We start from the raw sequence: 22,214 nt of genomic DNA, 5'->3' as shown, positions 1-22,214 counted from the left end.
GCAGGCCGGAGTCCACCCAACCTCCGCCGGTGCCGGAGTCTTCCCAGGGGCAGCGGCTAACACGCCGATTCTCTGCGGGGGAGTCTCCCTCACTTACGCGATCCCGTCACTCCGGAGTGGATTTTGAGCCGCCTCCGTCACGCATTCATCCCTCTCCACCTGAATTCGCGTTAATAACCCGCTCGGCTAAGTCGAGATCAGAATTCAAATAAAACGAGAGGCTGGGCATGGGGCGGGGGGAGTTGGGCTCTGGGGTCTCTTTAAAGAACCCTGGAATTGAATTCAGACCGGAGGGGAGGAAACTCCAGTCGCGGCGCGACCGAGCCCTGCTCCGCGGCGTATTCTTTAAACGACCCTTCTTTGCGCAGGGAGGTGAAGGGGCGCATCAGCGAGAGGGGCGAAAGAGATTTGGGGAGCCCCTTTCCTTCCCTCCCAACCCTGCCGCAGCAATTTCTGCTTCGCGCTCTCGTACGAAAGGGCAGCAGCGTTAAGTCTGGAGCCCCTGCTAGGTAGGGTGGCAGTGCCGTTCGCAAACATGACGCCCTTCCACCGAATGCTAGAGCAGATATCACCGAATGGGCGAGGAGACTTATTTGGACGTTGGCGGAAAGATTAAGCCAGAAGGGGGGAAAATACTAAGATAGTTTGTAGTGCTGGGAGCTTCAGTTTGCTTTACAACCTGCTGCAAATGCAGATCTCAGTCCGTCCACCCGAACGGGGGGATTCTCTTCGGTCTTTCAGTTGATACACGCATTGGCTCTCGTCCCTTTCACTCCAGGATCCGCGAGAAGCGGCGGAGGTGGAAGACCCATTAACACAAAAATAAAACAAGAATTTAAAACGCGGCAGCGAGGGAGATTTTGCACCATCTATCTTCCGCAAGGTGGATTTAAGGTTAATTTGCTCCTACGTGGTGGAAAAAAGACAGGCGGGGGGTGGGGAAGAATGGTAGAAACCTCTTAGCAACCCATCCAAATTGAAGTCCCCCCACGTGTTCCTTATTTAGCATTTTATTTGGGTTTTTCCCCCCTTCCAAAGGCATTTAAAAAAAAAAAAATCTCTCCAGAGTAAAGCAGTGATTAATCACCAAGGTCTTAAAAGTATAATTCTCTGAGGAGTTTCAGATACTCCAAGACAGTACTTAAAAGTATATAATAATAATAATATTTTTAAAAAAATAACTGGGGGAAGAAGGGAAAGGGGAGGGGGGATAGCGCGCCGGTTCTCTCCCTAAGCTACTGCGTGATTTGGTTTAGTCCAGCTGCAGCAGCTGGGAGGAGGGAACACGGAGGCTGTCCATAAATTTGGATTTTTCCCTCCCGGTGGGGAAAAAACACAACAACCCCACCTTATTATATTAATCTTATACTTGTATATAAGATTAAACAAGGACCGTCCTCCAGAACCCTCAAACCGGATACTTTCCTTTCCTCCTACGTTAGATTCTCCCACTGATCAAAGAAAGGAGGGAGGGGGTGAAAAGGAAGAGGAATCCAAACCAATCACCCACCTCTGTCTCCCCCCCCACTCCTCCTGTCCCCTCCTTCTCTTCCAAGCGAATCAGCCCCCCAGCCCCGGTTTGACATGCAATCCTCTTTCGGTTGGGACGAGCCGGCATGCCGCTGCAGCTTTAAACGGAATTGGGGGAAATTGGGGATTTTTGCTCTCATGACGGTGGAAGTGAGCTATTGGAGCCGGATTTTACTGCTCTCGGTGGGGGTTTTGGCAACAACAGCCGCCGGTAAGTGGGGTTCGAGGAAGACGGTTAAGTTTGGGGGGGAAGCTTCTGGGGTGACCGTAAATGTGTGCGCCGGGGCTGACCATGTCTCTCCTTCCCCACGACCAATGGATGACCCGTCATTTTTTATTCTAGTCTTTATGTGCGTTTTTCAAGGGGGAGAGCGGTGGGATTAAGAACCGGAGTGTGTGTGTGTGGGGGTGTCTCTCCTTGTTTAAGGAAAGCCTGCGAGAGCTTCCTCGGCAGTTCTTATTGCATTTTTTTTCCTCACCCAAGCTGTTAAAGTTTGCAAGGACAAGGGATTGGAGCAACAATTTTCAAAGGGTAATTTCTTTCCCGGGGTGGGTGTGAAGGCGGCATGAGAATGGACGCTTCGCCCCCCCCCCTCCAGAATATCGCCTGTAGAATAGAATCTGTTTGCATTGGGCAGGTAATTTGCAAAGCGGGACAAAGGCATTGACTATGTGAAGAAAATGAAACCTCCCGACGTCCGTAGAGTCTTCTTCTCCAGTAAAACGTTGCGCTTGGGAAAGCTCTAATTCTTGGGAGCCTCCAGGAAGGCTGTGAAAGTGACACATCACATCCCGGACATCTTCACACACACCAGCCCCCCTCCCCATTTTTACTCAGAATAGAATTAAGGCCTTGGCTTTTCTAATATTTCCCACTTCCAGAACAGGTCGACAAGGAAGTGGGATTTTACTCCTATCCTACTTGCTGCAGAAACTGGCAAAGGCTGAAGTTTGATTTCTTGACAAGTGTTATTGAGAGAAGGAAGAAGGGACAGTTGGTTTCCTCCTGAAACATGGTTTTATGCCTGCGAGGTGTTGGGCTAATTAGAATTTCTTCACAGATGGCTGCATTGGGGCAATCTTTCTTCCCAGTAGTGGGAGGTTCTTTGACCCCTTTTCTGCCCCTTTCTGAAGTGATTTAGGCCACAATCCTAAACATAAAAATAGTGAGAAGGAACTGAAGCTCCACCAGATGCAGTGTGTATTTACTTCAGTGTCAGGGGAGGTCAGATGCCACTTGTGGATCCATTTTTACACATCATTAGGTCAACTTTTGGTTGGACGGAAATAAAACTGAAGTCTTTCACCCTGGGAGGTTTTCTCTCAGAAGACTAGGTTGACAATCAGCTGTTTGTTTGAGGTTATCTTTGAGAAACTCTCAAAGGGTTGGCACTGGAAGGTGAAGGAGGGGAGTCGGTGCACTGATTTAAAGACAGAATCCTCTTTTTGACCTGTTGTGTCTATTTCCCTGCTTTTTGAAGTCTCTGGGCATATTGAGAGAGGAAGCAGTCAAATCCACTGTACCCTACAAGTGAGATCCTAGGCAGATGCAGTCAATGGAATGCATCTTACTCCTCAATTTGCCTTCTCATCCTCTTTTGCCTCTTAGTTCCTCCATCCTTGGGGAACCCAGTTTTAATTTCTTTGGGCACTTTATTGTTCTGTCTCTGCCAAATGGTGTACTGTTTCTGGAACTGATTTTTTTTTTTTTTTTTTGGCAAAATATTTCGATTGTGGCATTTTACAACTACTCTTACTTACTGTATCCTTCTCTAACACGAAGCCTCCCATCATTTCCAGCAGTATGTCTCTGCTGCCTTGGGGTGATCAGACTTACAGTCCAGTACCAACCGGAGAATAGCAGGTTGAGAAAGACTGATCTGTTCCCACACATCAGTCTGATCTAAATGGACCTCATTTGAGCTGCCTTGATCTTTATTCTCCTCCAAAATTCTCCTCCTTGTGCTGAGAGCTGGAAATTTATTTATTTTTTTTCCATCTGCATCTGTTGTATCCAGTGGTTTGATTTTTGTTGTTATTACATCTTTCCTTATTTTTAAGGGCAGACAAGACATTCTAAGTTCTTTGTATACATTTTCCAAGCAATTTGTCCCTGATTTAAAAGAATGGAGTGATTATTTCATACTTGACTAACTGTTGGTTTGATAAACAGTCCTATTTCTGTTAGTCTAATGTAGTTTTCGATTTTTTTAAGTCTTTGGAAAAATGTCAGAGGTTGTTTTGCTATATTGGAGCAGAAGTGAAACCTCACTGTTTCATACTGATTAGGGGATGCTTGCTTCAACCTGCTTCTTTTCCCGGGGGACCCTCCCCCATTATTAGAGAGTAATGACCATGACTGTCCAAAGTGTGGCACTACAGCTGTGTGAATAACACTACCGGAAAATAGTGGTTACATGTATTAAATGGATGTATCTAGATGTATACCAAAACTCACTCACCTTGCTAATATCACATTAATCTCTTCCGTCTAATTGCTAACATTTGTCAGTAATTCCAATTGTTCATTGAAAGTAGGATAGAAAGGCAGAATATTGTCATTTTTTAAAAATATATGTAGAGAGAGAGGAGTTTTCTGGAGGAAATTGTGCGTCTCATCTGGTATGTAGACTGTTTATTATGAGTTAGCAAATAATCAAGTTTCTTATTATATAAGGAGTATTTGTCTTAACAAAGGAAAAGGCAATTTGTTTCCTAGAATTCTGTGATTCTTTAATATTATAAAATAAAATGTATGTGTTTTTTTTTTATTTTTAAAAAAGCCATGGAAGGGCAGTGCTGTCTGGGACCCTAAGAGAAAAAATCTGCTACCTATATGGATTTCATAGCCACAGCTTATTCTTCCAAATCATTACAGATGGAGCATGATTGCTCTCTCTAAAGCAGGGTTCCTCAACCTTAGCAACTCTAAGCTGTGCGGACTTCAACTTCCAGAATTCCCCAACCAGCATTGCACAGCTGCTGTAGATGGATTGGAATCCAAAGGAAACCAACTGCTTCCATGGAGCTTGCTCTTGTTTTCTTACAGTAGCCCTGCAAGATAGGCTGAGAGAATAGTGACCAGCTCTGGAATCGAAACAGGGAAAAACCATCTGCCTGGCGCAAAGGACTCTCCGGTCCTTGTGGACATTTGGAAGGCCACTCAGCCAGCCTAATGAGCTTTGTGTGGCTTGGTGGGATAATGTGTAGCTATGAAATATGATGAAGCCTGGGTTGTGCCCTGGCCAGCTGTGATTGATTTTTAACCATGATTTGCTGAACATGCTATTGTTGGCTGGTTCCCTTATTACACTGAGACATAAATGGAGGTCTAGAAACTACAGTGGTTGGGTTCATACTACATATTAAACCAAAATGAACAATGATGCTATGATTTAACAGGGTGTAAAGCACAATCAAATACCTCCCCCCCCCATTCTAAATGTGTTTATATTGTCAATGATCTTTGTTCTCCCTCCTCCCCTGCCCCCAAATATTTAGTAAACCAAGATCATGTCTCCAGTACTGGATTTCTTGAGCAGACTTGAATAACCTAGAAAGAATTAACCACAGGAAGAATTTTCTCGTGGTTAGTCAATACCTCCCTCTTTCCTTTCTGCCTGAACCAGTGTTTCTCAACCTTAGCAACTTTAAGATGTCTGGGTTGCAACTCCCAGAATTCCCCAGCCAGCATGGAATTCTGGGAGTTGAAGTCCAGACATCTTAAACACTGGTCTGAACTGAAATTAGCCACTGAAAGGAAGATCTGGGTTTATGGACTGGGACTGCATCTGAGCTGCAATTTTCTTCTTACTAGTTCCTGGGAATGAGCGAAAGGAGGGTTAAAAACTTTCTCTTGTAGAATTGCCAGAACAGGATCTCCTGCCCTGCTGGAATATTTATTTTGATAATAATTAACAGTTATTTTGATAACAGTCATCACATTGTAGCATGACCAGAACAAGAAAACTGACAGTGCCTGCATGGAATAGAACAGTTGTGTTTTGCTCCCGACACAGATGAGATAAAAACTGAGAGGCTCCGTGGGATGGATTGGAGTCCCCATATGCTCGCTCAGCTGTGTGCTTAGAAAACCCATTTCTGTATGGGCAAATTTGATAGAGCAATCAAAGGTTTGGGAGTGTCGGGACAGAGGTTGGTTGTGCCTTATCTCCATCCTGGGTTTTAGCCCTTATGTGACTGATGCTGTGGTACATGATTAGCAGGGAACTGTGGAGCACAAAAGTGCCTGGTTCCTCACCCTCCCACCTCCTGCACATTGCCCATCAAGGCAACAGCCACTTTTCTAGTCCTGCCTAAATGGCCCTTGCTCGCTTTCACTTCTCAGTTCTACTCTAGCTGTAAACATTGCAGGGCCTGATGCAGCCTGGAAGGGTTTCAAGTCTTCAGCCCCTTTTAATTTTTCTTTTTTCTTTTTTTTACAATAGGAATAAAGATCCTTTCTCTGCTTTATTTTTCACAGTCTTTGTCAGAATTTCTCAGTTTCCTGCTTAGCCTTTGGAGCCTGTCCACTCTGGGAGCATAACTCTCAACATGCTGCTTTCAGATGGTCCAAGCTTACAAACCCTTATTCTAGTGTAATTAAAATATTCAGCCAAGATGTGTATCCTTGACAGAGTCAATTCTCAATGAAAATAGATTGTAAACTGAGTTGGGAAAGAAAAAGATTGCTAAAATTCCCCATGTCTTTGGCCCTGTGTGTGTGTGTGTATAATCATAAAATTGTCACCCAGTTTTGTTTTTTCCATACTGATCAACTGGATGTGCTTTTTCAAATCCCACAAAAGGTTAGAAAGAGGGCTGATTAACTGAACATTTTTAGTTAGATTGAAGCTGATTATTTACGTTGTCCAAAAACCATCAGAAATGGAGACAAGCAGTAGGAAAGGAGACTCCTTGCAGGTCCTTTCTCTCTTAATTTTATTAGTTCTCTTAATGAGCTTTTTGCCAGTCTGATGCCTTCCAGATGTGCTGGACTTAATTATTATCATTGGCCATGCTGTCTAAGAATGATGGGGGTTGAAAACCAGCACATCTGGGGGCGTAGAGAGCAAGGAAGATAACCTTGATGGGGATGTACACACTGTTGCCAAGGCAAGAGGTAAAACATTTTTTAAGTCCGCAATAGCCAGAAAATGTTTGGAAGCAGCTTAGATGCCTCCCCAATTCACTGAACTATTAGGAGGAGGAGGTACAATATAATCAGACTTGCAAGATTCTGTTGCTATAACCAATCTCAGTAGAAGGAACTTTTAGCCTTCCTGTGAAGTTGATTCCTTGATCTGATCTGCCTAGTGGGGCTGGCAGGGAGACATCACATTGGGGAAGAGAACAGGTGTAGATAATCAGTTTGGCTGCATGAAGTTGGTGATGTGCTCTTGAATTCTAAGAGAAATGGGCCCTTCGTTTCAGTTTAACAATATTATACTGTAGATTTATTAAACTATCATGCTTTTCTCACTGAGGAGTTTGTTTAGTTTGATAAGTGGTTAGGGGAAAGTGGGACAATAAGGAAGAAGTATGCAGGCCTAAGGGACACTTCTATCTGCCTCATATAGATGAGGGATGGAAGTAATGTGAGCTAAAATGAAGAAAGCATCTGAATTCTGAAGAGCGTGTGCCCTCATTCTAAACTATTTATTCATGAGCTGAATGTAACCATAATTTGTTCTTGTCCTTCCCTCTATATAAGAAAGGGTTCTGTCTTTAAATCAACTACTAGTTGGAAGTATAATGTCATAATAGGGTTTTTTTTGGAGATGTTGGTTGAGGAACCCAGGTTCTAGCCCTCCCTAGACCATGGAAATCAGTAGGTGATTTGGGGACAATCCAGATTTGTTGTTTGGGGATAAATTTAGGGAAGATTCTACATGCCAACTGCCTTGAATTTTCAGTAGATAGGTACTATAATAATATAGAACAAAGGGCTTTAGAGTAATAATTCTAATTGAATGATTATGTGCTATTAAGTTGGTATCAATTCTTAGTGACCACATAGATAGAACTCCAGGGTTATCTGTCCCCAGCCTGGCCCTTCAAGTTTCCAATGGTGTACCCATCGCCACAGTAATCAAGGGTAATAATAGGACCTCAGAAACTTACCCAGTGTCTCCCCAGTGTTTGTACTAGGCTATCCAAATGTCAGACATATTTCAGTTTTTGCAGTCTTCCAAATTTTACACTGCAGTTCAGTTTTTTTTTTTAATTATAAAATTCATATGGGGTGTGGGGTAGTACATACGCATTAACATACCAAATGCATTAGAGGAGGGAAAATTACAGAAAAAGCGTACGTTAGGTGTTTTTTACAAGCATCTGTGTCCGTGCGTGCACACCCATTTCTCCCGATATTCACTTTTATGTAATATTGTATATAGAAAACGGAGTATTAGGAAAAGAGTGCATACATTTTATGAGCCAGCTTTGCTGGCTGGGTAAGATTACAAACTGAAGGAGAGTGTGAACAGATTGGGGAAGAAGAGAGAGGGAGAGATAAATGATGCAAATCTAAATTTGAGATCCAGCTTTAACTATATTACACTTTTCTCCTGGTTTTTTTATCTGTTATAATTTTTTGGCTGAAAATGTGCATTTCTAATGTTTTGTGCTGTGTCGTCTTCATCATAAGAATACAGCTGCAGTGTGATCTCTCCCGTCTTTCCTGTAGACTTTACCTCCAACAATAAGAGCACCCTATTGCTTGCTACTCTTCTACTCTCACACCTGCATTAGAACAGATGTTTTGTTAAGGAGCTCATCTTGGTCATGGAGCTTCTAGTATGATATGAGGTGGTTTTCCATCCACTCAAATTCTCTGAACTAGCTATGGTCTAGCTATGAATACTTTGAATATTTTTTTATTTATTTATCTAATTTGTCCCTGCCCATCTCATCTCATTGGGGGACTCTGGGCGGTTTACAACAATCAATTAAAAACAACAACCATAAAATACACAGTATAAAAATACAATCATAAATAACATAAAGGTAAAAATAAAGAATCCAGGTGGCGAAGCATCTAAAACAGTCCAAGTGTGGGAGGAGTGGTCTATAACAACCATCCCCATGTAGATCTATGCCCCTCTCCACCCCAAGCGATGATTTAATTAAATAATAAACAGATTAATCAATACAATAGTGGTTGCAATGCATCTTGGCTTCTGTTGTTTGAACCCAGACCATCACAGTTTGTTAATGTTTAAGCCAGGTTTGTTTGTTTGTTTATTTAAAAGTTTTGTATGGCCCCCCATCTTAAAAAGCAACTCTGGGCAGCTCACAACAGCACATCATGGCATTTGCATGAAGTATAAATCCTAAGCCACTTCTCTGAAGATAGAAGTTAGCGGCTGGAAGCATCTTGAGCAATCCACTTCTACTGAAAGGATGTCACTCCAGAAGCAAGCAAGAGAAAACAGTGCTAATGGGAACTGGATTTGGACCATTTGGACAGGTGGAGCCAAAGTTTTAATTTTTGATATTCTACCCAATTCTCAAAACTCTTTCTAAAAGAAGTTGCTGATCAGGCTATCAGATCTCAGAGCAGCTTTGTTCTACCATATGGTGAGCATGTTTGCAGTGCCCTAATGCAGCCTGCTGCTGCTTCCCCCAACTATAGTCTTGGCAACAGAATGGCAAAAAGCTGCAGTTTAAATTTTTCACAATGCTCTTGGTGACGCTACATTGGGGCATTATGAACAATCAAAATATTTTGGTGCTACAAGGCTTGATGCATCAGGAGACACCATAATGTCCTTGATCAAGATCCCCCCAACTCCAAAAATCCCAAGCCCACTTTGCTTCGGGAACAAAGGAAAGTAGGCCAAGTAAGGAGTTGTATGGGAATGAGGACCTATCTTTGTAAGAGGTAGTTGATAACCATCTGCAGTCCATATGAGAAAACTTATTTCACCAGCCCTAAGTGCTTGGTGAAATCGAGATTTCCTTTCTTTTAAGAAAGGGCATAGAATATCTGCTCTCTAGACCCAAGTTATCCAGTTAAAAGAATCACATGACATTAATCATCTGGTTTTTCTCTGCCAAAACACTTAAAAGGAATTAAAGTAAAGTATGTGCTGTGGGTTAAACCGCTGAGCTGCTGAGCTTGCCAATCGGCAGGTCGGTGGTTCGAATCCGTGTGACGGGGTTTGCTCCAGTTGCCAGTCCCAGCTCCTGCCAACCTAGCAGTTCGAAAACATGCAAATGTGAGTAGATTATGTTAATGTTTCCTACTACAGATTAAGGTTGCTATGGTAACTAATCATTTTGGCAGGGTGAAGAGGTTGAATTTAATTGTCTCCTTTTCACATGTTAATGGTTGCATCACCTGGGGGGGAGAAACTTGCCCGGATTTGTTTTAGTTTCTGTTTCTCTTCTGTGCAGACATGTAGAGAGTCAAGCTGCTCTCACTGAGAGCCCAAGACTTTTAAATATGTTTTGCTTTTTGTTTTGCTTTCTGTAAATAAATTATTTTTATAGAAATGCCTGGTGTGTGTGACTTTTCTGATCTCTCCTGGGCCAAAGGCTATCCCAGCAATCTGCCAACAGATTAATAGGTACCCCTTTGGCGGGCAGGTAACGGCGTTCTGTGTAGTCATGCTGGCCACATGACCACAGAACTGTCTACGGACAAACGCCAACTCTTCGGCTTTGAAACAGAGATGAGCACCGCCCCCTAGAGTTGGACACGACTGGACTTAATGTCAAGGGAAACCTTTCTACTTAATGAACAACTGGGAAAAAACTGGATCCTGAAGAGCTGGATGAGAGTACAGTTCTCAGCCTCCCTCGCCATTGGCCATACTGGTTGAGACTGCTAGGAGTTGTACTTAAGTCACAGTCCTCCAGTATATAAATGAGATAATACTCATAAAACATACTGTATGTCTTTGTGGTGTAAGGCAGTATCATATATTCTGTCTTGCTATGTAGCAAGTAGCTGGGCTCATTTTCTAGAGGGTTTTGTGCTTTGGAACTGGACCCACCTTCTTTGCAATTCCTTTGCTATATTATTTACTTGCACTCCCTGTTTGTAATGTGGATTATTTGGTTACCTATGTAAGGCATTGATGATCAATCCATTGGTAGTTTGTCAACTAATGTTTCCATCTGTTGCATTGCAAAGATTAGAATCTGGGATTGGAAAGATACCATCCTCAAGCTTTGGCTTCCTTGTGACTATTAAGGTTAAGAGGAGACATAGGAAAAGTGAGACAGCCGATAAAGTCTTAACTGGGTTCCCTGCATGGACTTTGTGGTACTTTGCCACAATTTATCTTGATAAAATTCCTACTGTAACAGAAAAGAAAAAAGAGAAAATAAAATAAATCCCTTCTGGGTGAACTGTCAAACCATAAGAACTGTCTTAATGAACCATCTAGTAAACTGCTTCTAACAACGGGTATCTGGTTGCTTCTCCCTGGTTTGGCATATTGTGCTAATCAGGGCATTACAACCATTCCATGCCATTGGATGCCATCCAACCAGCCAATGCCATTGCATGGTTTTATATTATGTGGCAAGTGTCAGAAGCTAAAAATAACAATAAACTGTGTCCAAAAACCCATATGAGAACCAAATCTCAGAACAATCCAGATTGTTTTACAGGATTTTTTTTAAGAAAACAATTTTTATTAATAGATTTTACATAGATGATAATAAAATTCTATATATATGTGTGTGTGTGTGTGTGTGTGTGTGTGTGAAAAGAAAAAAAAAACCCAGAAAGAAAAGAAAAAAAAGAAAATAAAAAGACAGCATGAAAAAATTATATAGATAAAGAAATCTTTGGATCTTTCTTGTTTCTTCTCCAAATCTGCCATAGAGACATATAGCCTCTGCCTATGGAAGTGTCACTTGGGTATTGTAGAAGACTGTCACTGAAATATTTTTTCCATGAATCTTCCCAGCCTTTTTAAAATCTAAGATAGTGGCCACTGTGATTGTCTTGTGGTACTGCAAGAACGTTATGCCATGAAATATTATACATCTGTTGAGTTTCAGTTTTTAATGCAGGGCAGGTTCAGAGCAAATCAAAAGGTTCATGATATTTCCAATCATTCCAAAACAATGTGGCTGTTTGTTTTGTTAATTTCCCATTTGAATTGCTCACTAGACCTTGAGATACAATGAATAAGTTTGCCCTTTATAAAGAACGCAATGAGAATAAAGTCAAAGAATTATAATGGAGATTTTAGATGTATCCAATTTAAGGAGAGTTTGCTAACTTCCTAAATGCTGGTAGAGAATGGAAAGGTTACTTGAAGGGAGGGTACTGGGTACCAAAGGCTAAACTTTTTCATGTTATCACAATCTGGCTAAATTAAGAGCTCATCGGTAGGGGGCACTTTAGCAATATTTTAAATTGACACCTAAAACATACAGCATTTCAGTGCAGGTGTTAGGGTGTAGTGAATAAACAGAATGGCCTTGAAGGACAGACGGATAGATCTGCAACCAAGGCAATGGTCAGATAAACAAAACTTGAGTCCAGGCCAAGAAAGTAGTTTATGAAAATGCTTCAGACAGTCCCCCCCCCCCCCGCTTTTTTTTTTCTCATTAAGATAAAAGGAGGAGGAAAGGTAGCACATTCAGACTTCCGAGATTCTGTCACTATAGCTGTTCTAAGAAAGGTAGCTATAGATCTGCATAGTGTCTGTTTCTTAGTCTGGTCTACCTGATAGGGCTGACACTGGGTGTTCGTGATTCTCTGCAACTCCAGGAAAACACAAGTCTGTGAAGGTGCTGAAGAAATTGTTCTAGAAGTCTTTTTCTGCTGTAGCAAAGAAAGAAAGAAAAGGTGAAAAGTGACATGAGAAAAAAGTTGTGTCAGATAGTCCAGCCCTGTAAATGTGGCATCCATACTGTGGTGACATGAAGGTCTTAGAAACTTTGACCACCCCATCCCTGCTCTTTCTTCAGATTTATAATTGAGAATCTTGAGAGAAATTAAAATAATACCATAAAATACTTTGACATAATGAAGACATTAATATTTTAATTGCCAAATGATACCTGTTTGTCTAAAAACTATCTGCGTAATAATAATGGGGAGATTTATTTAGTTATCCCCTTGTACCATTTCTTCATTCATCTGGATGCAAATGCCATATTCACCTAAAAATGATTCAAGTGGCCTGATTATTAATTTTGAACGATGATAGAATACATGTTTTCACTTTTTCATTAGCATTGGTAAGTGCAGCTGTCAAAATCTCTTTCTCTGATATTTGCTGCTTTTGCTATTCCTAATGCTTTAGAGATGGAAACCTAGCTGATACATGTATGCAGGCGCAGCAGTCAGGGGCCACCTGGTCCCTCGGTTATTCTGTCCGCCAGCTGAGCATTTCTGCTGAGTTTTGTGTGGCTATTTTCCAGTTGTCCGGAGGTTCAGCAGAAGGCAGTCCATCAGAAGGGGTGCATGGAACATGATCCAGGAGCTCTGCCATGGGCCTCAATTGTTCATCTTTGCTGGCAACTTGGTTTGGTGTTGCGAATATCACAGAACCATTTGCGAGGAGGTGGAGTTTTTTGTGTGATGTATGCCTTGTACTAATTCAAGCGTACAGTTTTCAATTTCAGGCTGGGGTGGACAGTCCCAGGTCAGAATGTAGTCCTTAAAGACTTCGGATGGTGCTGCTGGAATCCCCTTCAGCCATACTGCCACATTTCAGTGGTGCAATTGCTGATGATGGTTCCCACTATTCCCCCTAGTTGAGGCAGCAAATACAGTTAAAACAAGTGTTAAGAGACACCTTTGGATTAGAACTTTGAGGACAGCAGGGGGAGCAAATAAAGAGACTGGGACACCCAGGTCTCATCCCAGTGTCTCAATTTTGCATACTTAGCATAATTGTTCCACCTACTATGACTAGGATCCACCTGGACGTAAAGTATACAGCCAGACCTCCAAAAAATTGCTGATTTAGGAACTGTCCGAAGGTATCCAGCAACGTTGGAAAATCCGTCAGACAAATGAAAACTGCAATAAATATGCAGTCTCTCTCCTCCCTGTTGCACTATTCAAGCAAGCAGCAATCCATTCCATTTTCTGATTTTTGAAATTATCATTCAACCTGGTCAGGCCATATGAGTGTGTGTGTGTGTGTGTGTATGTATGTATATTTTATTGATTGATTGATTGATTGATCAAATTTAGCCACTGCCCATCTCCCCCAAAAGAGGGACTCTGGGCGGTTTACAATAGAATCAGGTGCAAAATATAAACATTAACATCTCATAAAACAGTTATTATTATATACATGAATGCACACACACAGAAAATCAGAAATTATACTTATATGGTGTATATGTGTGTGTTTATAGATACGTATTTAATTATATATGTGTTAAGGATTTGATACGCTAACATATTAAATCGAGTTCAGTCAGAGGGTGTGAAATCTGGTCCTTCTTTCATGGGTACAATAATTACAGGCTTCCCTTGCTTTATGCTAGGGTGATGTTTCCTGAAAACCTCACCTAAAGTGAATTTGCATGAAGTGAGAAACTGAACCCCTGGATAAAAGGGGGCTGTGAAGTAAAAGTGTGCTCATAATTTTTTACAGCTTTATTCTTAAGCCCTACAGTCCTCAAGCATGCTCTCTTCCTTGTCTCATGTCCTGTGTACATGTGAAAGCATTTTCTCCATCTTTTCTATCGCTCGGTTTCTAATGGGTAAGCCTATCATGGCAGGCAAAGAGGTAGGATACATCAGGCTCTGTGGACGTTGTCCGCGTTCTTCAAAATGTTGGACGTTAAGTTGTTACTCAGGTTAGAATCTTATCCCAGGGCTTGGATTCTTCACCACTTTGGGTGCATCTTAATATGCCCAACTCTGTTTCTAGGGTTAGAGAGGTCCTTTTCCTTCTCCTTTTGGGAAGGGGGTTGGACAGATGTTGATGGCTGTTTTGACCTCATAGAACAGCAGTAGCTGTTGCAGGTATGGCAGTAAATGAGAGGCGGGACACGTAATTAGAACTGCACAACACAATGATAAATGTGTGAGAGAAGCAGAAAGGGGTTTTGGTGGGAAGGAGCCTTGGCATATTTCCAGACCTTTGGTGCAAATTACCAGTGCTAATGCAAAAGTGAAAACACGTATTCTATCCTTGTTCAAATTTAATAATAATAATAATCAAGCCACTTGCATCATTTTTTAGGTGAACGTGGCATTTGCATCCAGAGGTAAGAAGAAATGATACAGTAAAAGAAACACTAAGTTTGAAAATGGCTCATGTTTCACTTGGGGCTTCAGAGGAAAAAAAATCCCTCTGGGAGGGGCTGCAGTTGGGCAGCATCTTGGAATGCTGCAGACTCCTTTGCTCTAAGCTCCCTCCTTCCTTCTTTCCTGGTCATGTGACCCAGAGCAGAGCTGTTATTAAGGAGTTGGAAAGAATTCCACTTTCCCTATTGTGTTAATTCTTTCCAACTCCGGGGAAAGAACTTATGGAAAGGGGCTTGATCCTCTGTCAAGCTACCAGCAATACAATTGTCAAAAACTGAACAGAAGGGAACCAAATTAGGATGGGGAAGAAGGCTGTTAAAGAAAGATCGTATTGAAAGATCGTTAAAGAAAGATCGTATCCTCCTACATGACAGGAGGTTCACTGCATTATCGTGAGGATCATATGAGATAAAAGCAACCTATAACTGGGAATAAAATGCTATATTTACATTGCTTGTAGGGATATGAAACACTCTGGATTCAAAGGTAAAAAAATCCTTCAGAATGGAATCCCATGGCCATGCGGTAACTAAAGAGGAGCTGAAAAACCAGTCGGTATTTTGCCTGAATTGATTGACTGATGTTTTTTGATTGCCCATTCTAGATTTGCTAGCCAATCACATTTTAGATGAGGTTTGCCATTCCTGTGTTTTCTTTATTTTGGCTTGGCGTGATATCTGAACTGATAGCATTTCCACAGCTGCTGCTCTACAAGCCAAAATGGAAGTGACTGGGTTCTCACACTGGGCTTTTCTGCATTCAGCTTTGGCTTCTCTGTGAACCTAGTCCTTGCACTTTGTACAGGCTAGACTACTGTAATGAGATGTGGGAATGACTTTGGGAGATAGGAGGAAGAGCCACAGACTAGACAGCAGTCAAACAAGCAGTCTCTGAGCCCACAGAAGGAACAGGGGCAAGACAAATGTCTCAGAAGGGACCATCCCTAGTTTCTTGGACTGTAAAGATGAAGGGGGTGAGATGTACTTTCAGACTTGCGAGATTCTGTTGATGTAACCTTACAATAAAATTAGAGCTAGCATTTCTGGATGAGCTTCTTGCCTGGACTTTGTGACAAGGCTGACACCTACGGCTTAGCAAGCTATTCAAACCCAACCAGTTGGGGTTTATTTAGAAAACTGTAATTGACCAAATTGCACCTTAATGGAACTTTCTGTTCTAAATTGTTCTCTGTCTGTTCAACATTTTCATGCTGATAACATAATCTGAGTTCTGTATGTGCAGTATGAGTTACTAATATAGATTCAGGTTGGACAAGAGAGACAACTGGTATCAATTCTTGTTTACTCATGATTCATGGGGATTTAAAAAGTGCATTAACTTTCATTCCAATCCCATCAGAAATTTAAAATTGGACCTAGAGAATGGTTTTGTGTCCCCATGAAGCTGGGATATTGTTGAATCAGAGAAACAGACTGGATTCATTACCTGCAAAATGAATCCATCAAAAGGTTTTATTCTAAATCCATTGGACTCCTCCAAGAACACATTAAAAGGGAAGGATATTTCCTTTGTTGGTAATGTAAACAATTTGAGGGCACATTAACTCATATCAGTCATGTAACATATGTAAGTAGATGTCTGGCTAAATGGTTTCAGGTTATTTCAATGTTCAAAATAACAATTATATTCCAAAACTCTGGGATCTGACTCTTTTTGAACAGTATTGATTATATAGGGTGTGGGAATAGCTAAGATAATTATATTTAGAGACTGGAAAACTAATACTACTCTGGATATTAAAGACATAGATTTCATGACATTTTACAGAAATAGACAACTTTTTATGCACAATTAGATACATTATAACTTTATTAAATGAATATGTGATATATTTATGTGATTTATATTTAGTATGGTGGCTTTTCTGTTTATTTGTTTAATTTTCTATTCTTTTGTTTGTGTTGGTATTATTATTTTATACTTAATTTGTAGGATATTAATTTGTTTTTGGATGCTGTTGCTTCTATATTTTTGTTTTAAAAATTGAAATAAAAATTATTTTTAAAAAACCCTGAAAAATGCGATTCGCGAAGAGCCTATATAAACTGTTTACTTAAAGAAGAGTTGTGTGAGAATGGTCATGGTTATTGCTTTGTCTTCAAATGAGATGTAGGAGGAATAGCAAGAAAAGATGAAAGCACTTTAATCAAAGCTATGACATCCATCTTTCTTGCTTCAGAAACCATATGACATGACAGCAAAATCCAAAGATAAATTCAAGCCAGGAAATCCTTCAAAATATTGTTTGTTCAACATACATCATACAAAAATCAAGCTGAGGCTGTGGTGTTACAGTATCCAACAGGCAAATGAGATGAAAGAAATTGCATTCCATTAAAAGAACTTTATCTACTTTGTCTTTTTATTGAGCTTAAATTACCATTTAATTTCTCCATGAGTACAATTTTCCAAATATAATACGTTCAGGGATAGTTTTGTTAACCTTGATGTAATTCCATTGTTCTTCTACTTCCCATCTGGTAGCTTCTAGCAAAGGGAAACCTTATTTGTTTCTTATGTAATACTTTTTCATGCTACTTAAAAAAATAATAACCAAGTATGGTGTCATTAAGGGACGCGGTGGCGCTGCGGGTTAAACCGGTGAGCTGTTGATCGGAAGGTCGGCGGTTCGAAACCGCACAGCGGGGTGAGCTCCCGTTGTTAATCCCAGCTCCTGCCCACCTAGCAGTTCGAAAACATGCAAATGTGAGTAGATTAATAGGTACCGCTTCGGCGGGAAGGTAACGGCGTTCCGAGTCGTCATGCTGGCCACATGACCCGGAAGTGTCTATGACAACGCCGGCTCCAAGGCTTAGAAACGGAGATGAGCACCGCCCCCTAGAGTCGGACTCGACTGGACTTTACGTCAAGGGAAACCTTTACCTTTACCTATGGTGTCATTACAAATAATACTTTCTCATATACATTGATACATACATACATACATCCTTTGAAAATCTGCATCCAAATTACCACCACAATAGCATATTTGGATCACATGCAAAACAGTATCTCAAAAATAAACAATGATTGTCTTGCTATATTATATATTCTTTCTGACTCTTTTTTGCAATCCCCAAACAGGGTACAATTAAAAATTTGAAAACCCATTTAATTAAAAATTACCTTAAACAGTTTCAGCTAATAACATGTTTAAACTCTGAGAAGACAGGACAAAATCTAGGCAGAAGTAAGCTGTGGTTCCATATAAAAGACCTGGATAGTTTTGGTTCTGAAAACTTAATAGGCTTGGATGTGTTATAGCTAAACACTTATTTTTGGGGGGTAAGAAATTGGTTTATGTTGCTACATATGAATTAAATTCAGCTTGTGAAGAAGACCTCTTCAGAGGAAAAGTTGTCCCAGTTTAGTTAGATATATTGTCAAAGCACAATTTATATTCAAATCAGACTTCCAAATAACAGATTTCTGAAACCTACGATTTATTATCCATTCATAAATAATTCCTTTGTTTTGATGTTGCTTAGTCTCATGCAAGGTTCACAGTAATACCAGTGTACTTGAGAATTCATTATTACTGAAAAGGTGGAAATGTTGTTTTTGAATCCAGTGGATATTTTTAGGAAGTGCAGTTTCTTTTCCAGTTGCTTTGAATTAAGTGGGATGCCGATATGAAATAGGTCTTGCATTCCAAATATATCCCTCTCTATTTCTCCAGCCTTTACATTTTTGAAACTTTCAAGTATAATGGTTTTGAGGACCATAGTTATACATTTTCTGGCACATCACGTTGAATGCAATGTACCAGCCATGAATTTAGGTGGGCTGTCATTACATCTTGCATTTATCTCTCTGAAGCCTGTTTCTGTTTTTAAAAATGATTCTCTATCCACCGAGCAGCCTGAAAGTGGCTCACAACAGTGGTCCTTGAATTCCCAACCAGATGGCCGACATGTGCCCCAAAGGCATTTTTAGAAGTAAAAGTTTATGCTGGAGACATGTTCTGTCAGCTTCCCATTTATTTTGTTTAAAATTGATGTTTTAAGGAGTCTGGTGGAGCAGAAGGCCTGGCACACACTAAGAACGGTACTCACAGGGACATTAATCCCTACAGACACCATGTGGGGGATCCCAGAAATATAATACCTTTACTGCGATATTAGAGCTACACATGTCCACTCTATGAAGGATGAAAAGAAGATCTCTGAGTACATAGCTTCCAACTGCTACGTGTTGTTTACAATGAGCATCTTTCTGTGAATTGATATGTAGTAAGGAGGAAGAAAAGAGCTTAGGTACGTGTTTCCTTCTGATCTCCATTCTTGCACAGTGTGAGCTGCTCCTTAGCAAGCCCTCTTTTAATGAATGTTGCTATGTTTTATGGAAATGGCAGAGAACAATTGTTAACAGTTTTCTAACAGTTTCAGTTGCTGGAATGGGGTAATTATTATCTGGAGCTTAACGATATTAACAGATGTGATGCAGGTGGCATTGGAAAAAAAAAACTAGATGGATCATTTAATGTTAACTATTTTAAATGAGATAAAGATGGTTTTTGCTCCAGCATTAACTTCTCTATAGGTGATCTCACTCCTTTCTCCTCCCCCTTTTTCTTAAGAACTGAAATTTGGGGTCTTTATGTAAATAAGTGAACTTGGTTTTTTAGGGCAAAGTAATGTACAGTTTCCCCCTCCCTCCCTCCTTCCTTCTTTCTGTGCATGCATAGAGCCAAATATACAGTACATGGGCACACATTTGGTACTGCTGCAGCAACAGCCAGATTTGTTGTTGTTTATTCGTTTAGTCGCTTCCGACTCTTCGTGACTTCATGGACCAGCCCACGCCAGAGCTTCCTGTTGGTCGTCAACACCCCCAGCTCCCCCAGGGACGAATCCAACAGCCAGATTAAGTAGCATTTAATTTGGTCACTGGGAAAATCCCACTGAATCTCAAAATTGCATTGGTCCTCTTTCTGCTGTCATCCTTGCTGCAACTGCAGAAATGCAAGTGTGATAGGGAGAAATCTTCTGCTGCAGTTGGTGGCAGTGAGTAGATTTTATATGAATCATTCCTTCCCCCTCCCCTATGAGTGTGCAATTCGCCTCACTTCAGGAGAAGCCCTTAGCACCCATTTTTGTGCTCTCCTGGTCTGAGGATGTAGCCTTTACATTATCTAAGAGCCTGGATGTAGGATAATCCTTCAAGAGCCATCAGAGTTGCTCAGCCACAGTCAGCCTTGTTAGACAGCAGACATAGAACTAATGGATCAGTTGGATTTACTAGCTTTTTTAAGCCTCTGCTCTCTTGCTTAAGAGTTAAGCCAGCATGTGGTTTTGGGCATTGAGCTCTCCGTGGTGCTGACAGTGCTGCGTTTTGCTGGTCAGCATTCTCAGGATCAGGACAGACCAACAGTTCTCTTGAGCTGTTAATCTATCTAAGCTTTCCTCACCTAGTACCCTTCCATTGTGTTGGACTTCAGAAGAGAGAATGATTATCAATAATTTTAGTACATAATGCTAATTATGAATGAGAATGTTGCTGTTGTGAATTCCCAGTATTGAAGAGGATTTAGTCATAGGCTTATTGATCAAATCAAATCTTTATTTTGGTCACAGACTAGCCTATAGGCTTATTGAAATCAGCAGGGATTAATTTAGTCCTTTAATGTTGTGCCCTGTTGTTTTTATTAGACCAATTGAAGTGTGACTGAATCTAGATCAAATGCAGTGGTGTTACTTTAAAAGGCTGGGAATTTGAGGAATGATAGTCCCCAATTTGGAATTTGGGAAAGCAGAACTAAAAACAAAACAAAACACCAGATTGATTTTGTCCATGGTGTTCAGGAGCTATTTATTTTGGAAACTCTGTCCTGGTTCCTTTTCCAACAAATCAGAATTGAAAGTTTGTTTCTCCCAAGCCGGGTGTCTCATGGTAAACTCTGCTTACTGTAATATTTGAGCATGAAGAATGTCTATTGGCCACTTCATTGGGGATATTTGCCCAGCTGAAAAGCCCTGAAAGTAGAGAATTTATAGGCCATTGGATTGCTGAGTGAAATCATTTTGGTGAGCTAACTTTCACAGTGATCAGGCAAAATGGTCACATGTCTTTGATAACACATTTACACAGTTTTTATTAGTAAATATACAGAATTCCCCCACCCTGTTAACATCAGCTAATTTAATGCCAAGACATTTTCAGAGAAGGATTTCTTGTAACCGTGGATGGTTTGCTCACAAAAATAGGATTTCAGCATAGCTTATTTCTTTAAATTTCACGTTTCACTATAGACAAGATGGCTACTCACAGTTAACTAGTCATTTAGTAAAACTGACTTGCTTTCCTTTTTATGGCCCTGATTCTATATTTATAATGCTGATAGCAATTTTATAAGCAAAATTTTGAACCCGTGTTCCAAAACCCATGTTTTGTACCCGTAACACATGTTCTCAAAAATTCCTAATAAGTCCAAGCTAAAAAGATTTCCTGTGTCTGATGAATACTGTTCTATTCTCCTCAACTCTGTGAATAGATTTGGCCAAGAAACTGCATGGTTAAGATCTTTGACTATGCTTTATAGCTGAGTGTGGATTTCTGTCTTGTTCTCCTTGATCCTTCTGGTGTTTTAGCTACTATACTGTACTGGCTCTTTCATTGCATTAATTAGAAATTGTTGGTTGACTGATTGATTCCAAACAGCTGAGAAATCAGTTCATAAGCAATCAGTAATTCTGCCCAACATCCGAAGCTGAAGCATCTTCTCAGAAGCTGGGGAACTAACTATTCAACACTATTGAATTTTGAATATTGGGCAAGCCTACTGATGGCAAACAAACTGATTTCTCAATTATTTTTGATTAAATCCATTTTTATTTTGTTCTTTGATCAGCATAAGGGTTCACAAAATTACTCACAAATTTATCACTTAAAATGTTTTTAAAAATCTTTTTAAAAAACTTCTAAGCCATGTTAAAAAAAAATGCTATAATATTAAATAACCACCCAGAGTTGTGGGGATGAGGCAGAATAAAAATTCTGCAAGCAAATAAATGAATAATGACATTTTGGATAATACCACAAGAAGAAGAAGTTGAGAAGGTAACATTCATATGATGAGGCTTATGCATACCTGGTATACCTGATATTTAAAAATAAAAATAAAAAGCACTTTTGCCTTTAAGTAACTTGCATCCTGCATGCATAAAACGAACTGGGGACTGTGTATGCCACTGCAAACTAAATTTGCTTTCAAAAGCAACAAGTAAGATGTCAAGGGATAGCTATGGAAGATTATCTTCTGTTTATTTATTTATTTGTTTATTTAAAATGTTTGTAGAGCCACCGATCTTAAAACCAACTCCGGGTGGCTTACATCAAATATATATCATGTATGCAACCAAAAAAGGCTGTGAATCCAAAACTGGGAAAACCTGGCACCACAACCACACTTCCCTGATGT

The 22,214-nt window shown here is 40.4% G+C and overlaps 1 protein-coding gene across 1 annotated transcript in view; it reads left to right on the top strand.

Moving 5' to 3' along the window:
• The first annotated feature begins 1,584 nt into the window (after positions 1–1,584).
• Positions 1,585–22,214, top strand: part of CSMD2 (CUB and Sushi multiple domains 2) — a 643,348-nt gene continuing 622,718 nt past the window's right edge. The window contains exon 1 of the mRNA XM_063311620.1: positions 1,585–1,741. Within this exon, the coding sequence (XP_063167690.1) occupies positions 1,585–1,741 (157 nt within the window). The remainder of the gene's footprint in view (positions 1,742–22,214) is intronic.

This window comes from Candoia aspera, chromosome 10 (genome assembly GCF_035149785.1).
Source record: "Candoia aspera isolate rCanAsp1 chromosome 10, rCanAsp1.hap2, whole genome shotgun sequence".
In the NCBI taxonomy this organism is placed as follows: domain Eukaryota; kingdom Metazoa; phylum Chordata; class Lepidosauria; order Squamata; family Boidae; genus Candoia; species Candoia aspera.
Note: the sequence above shows the minus strand (reverse complement) of the source record. Positions and strands in the feature narration are given on the sequence as shown.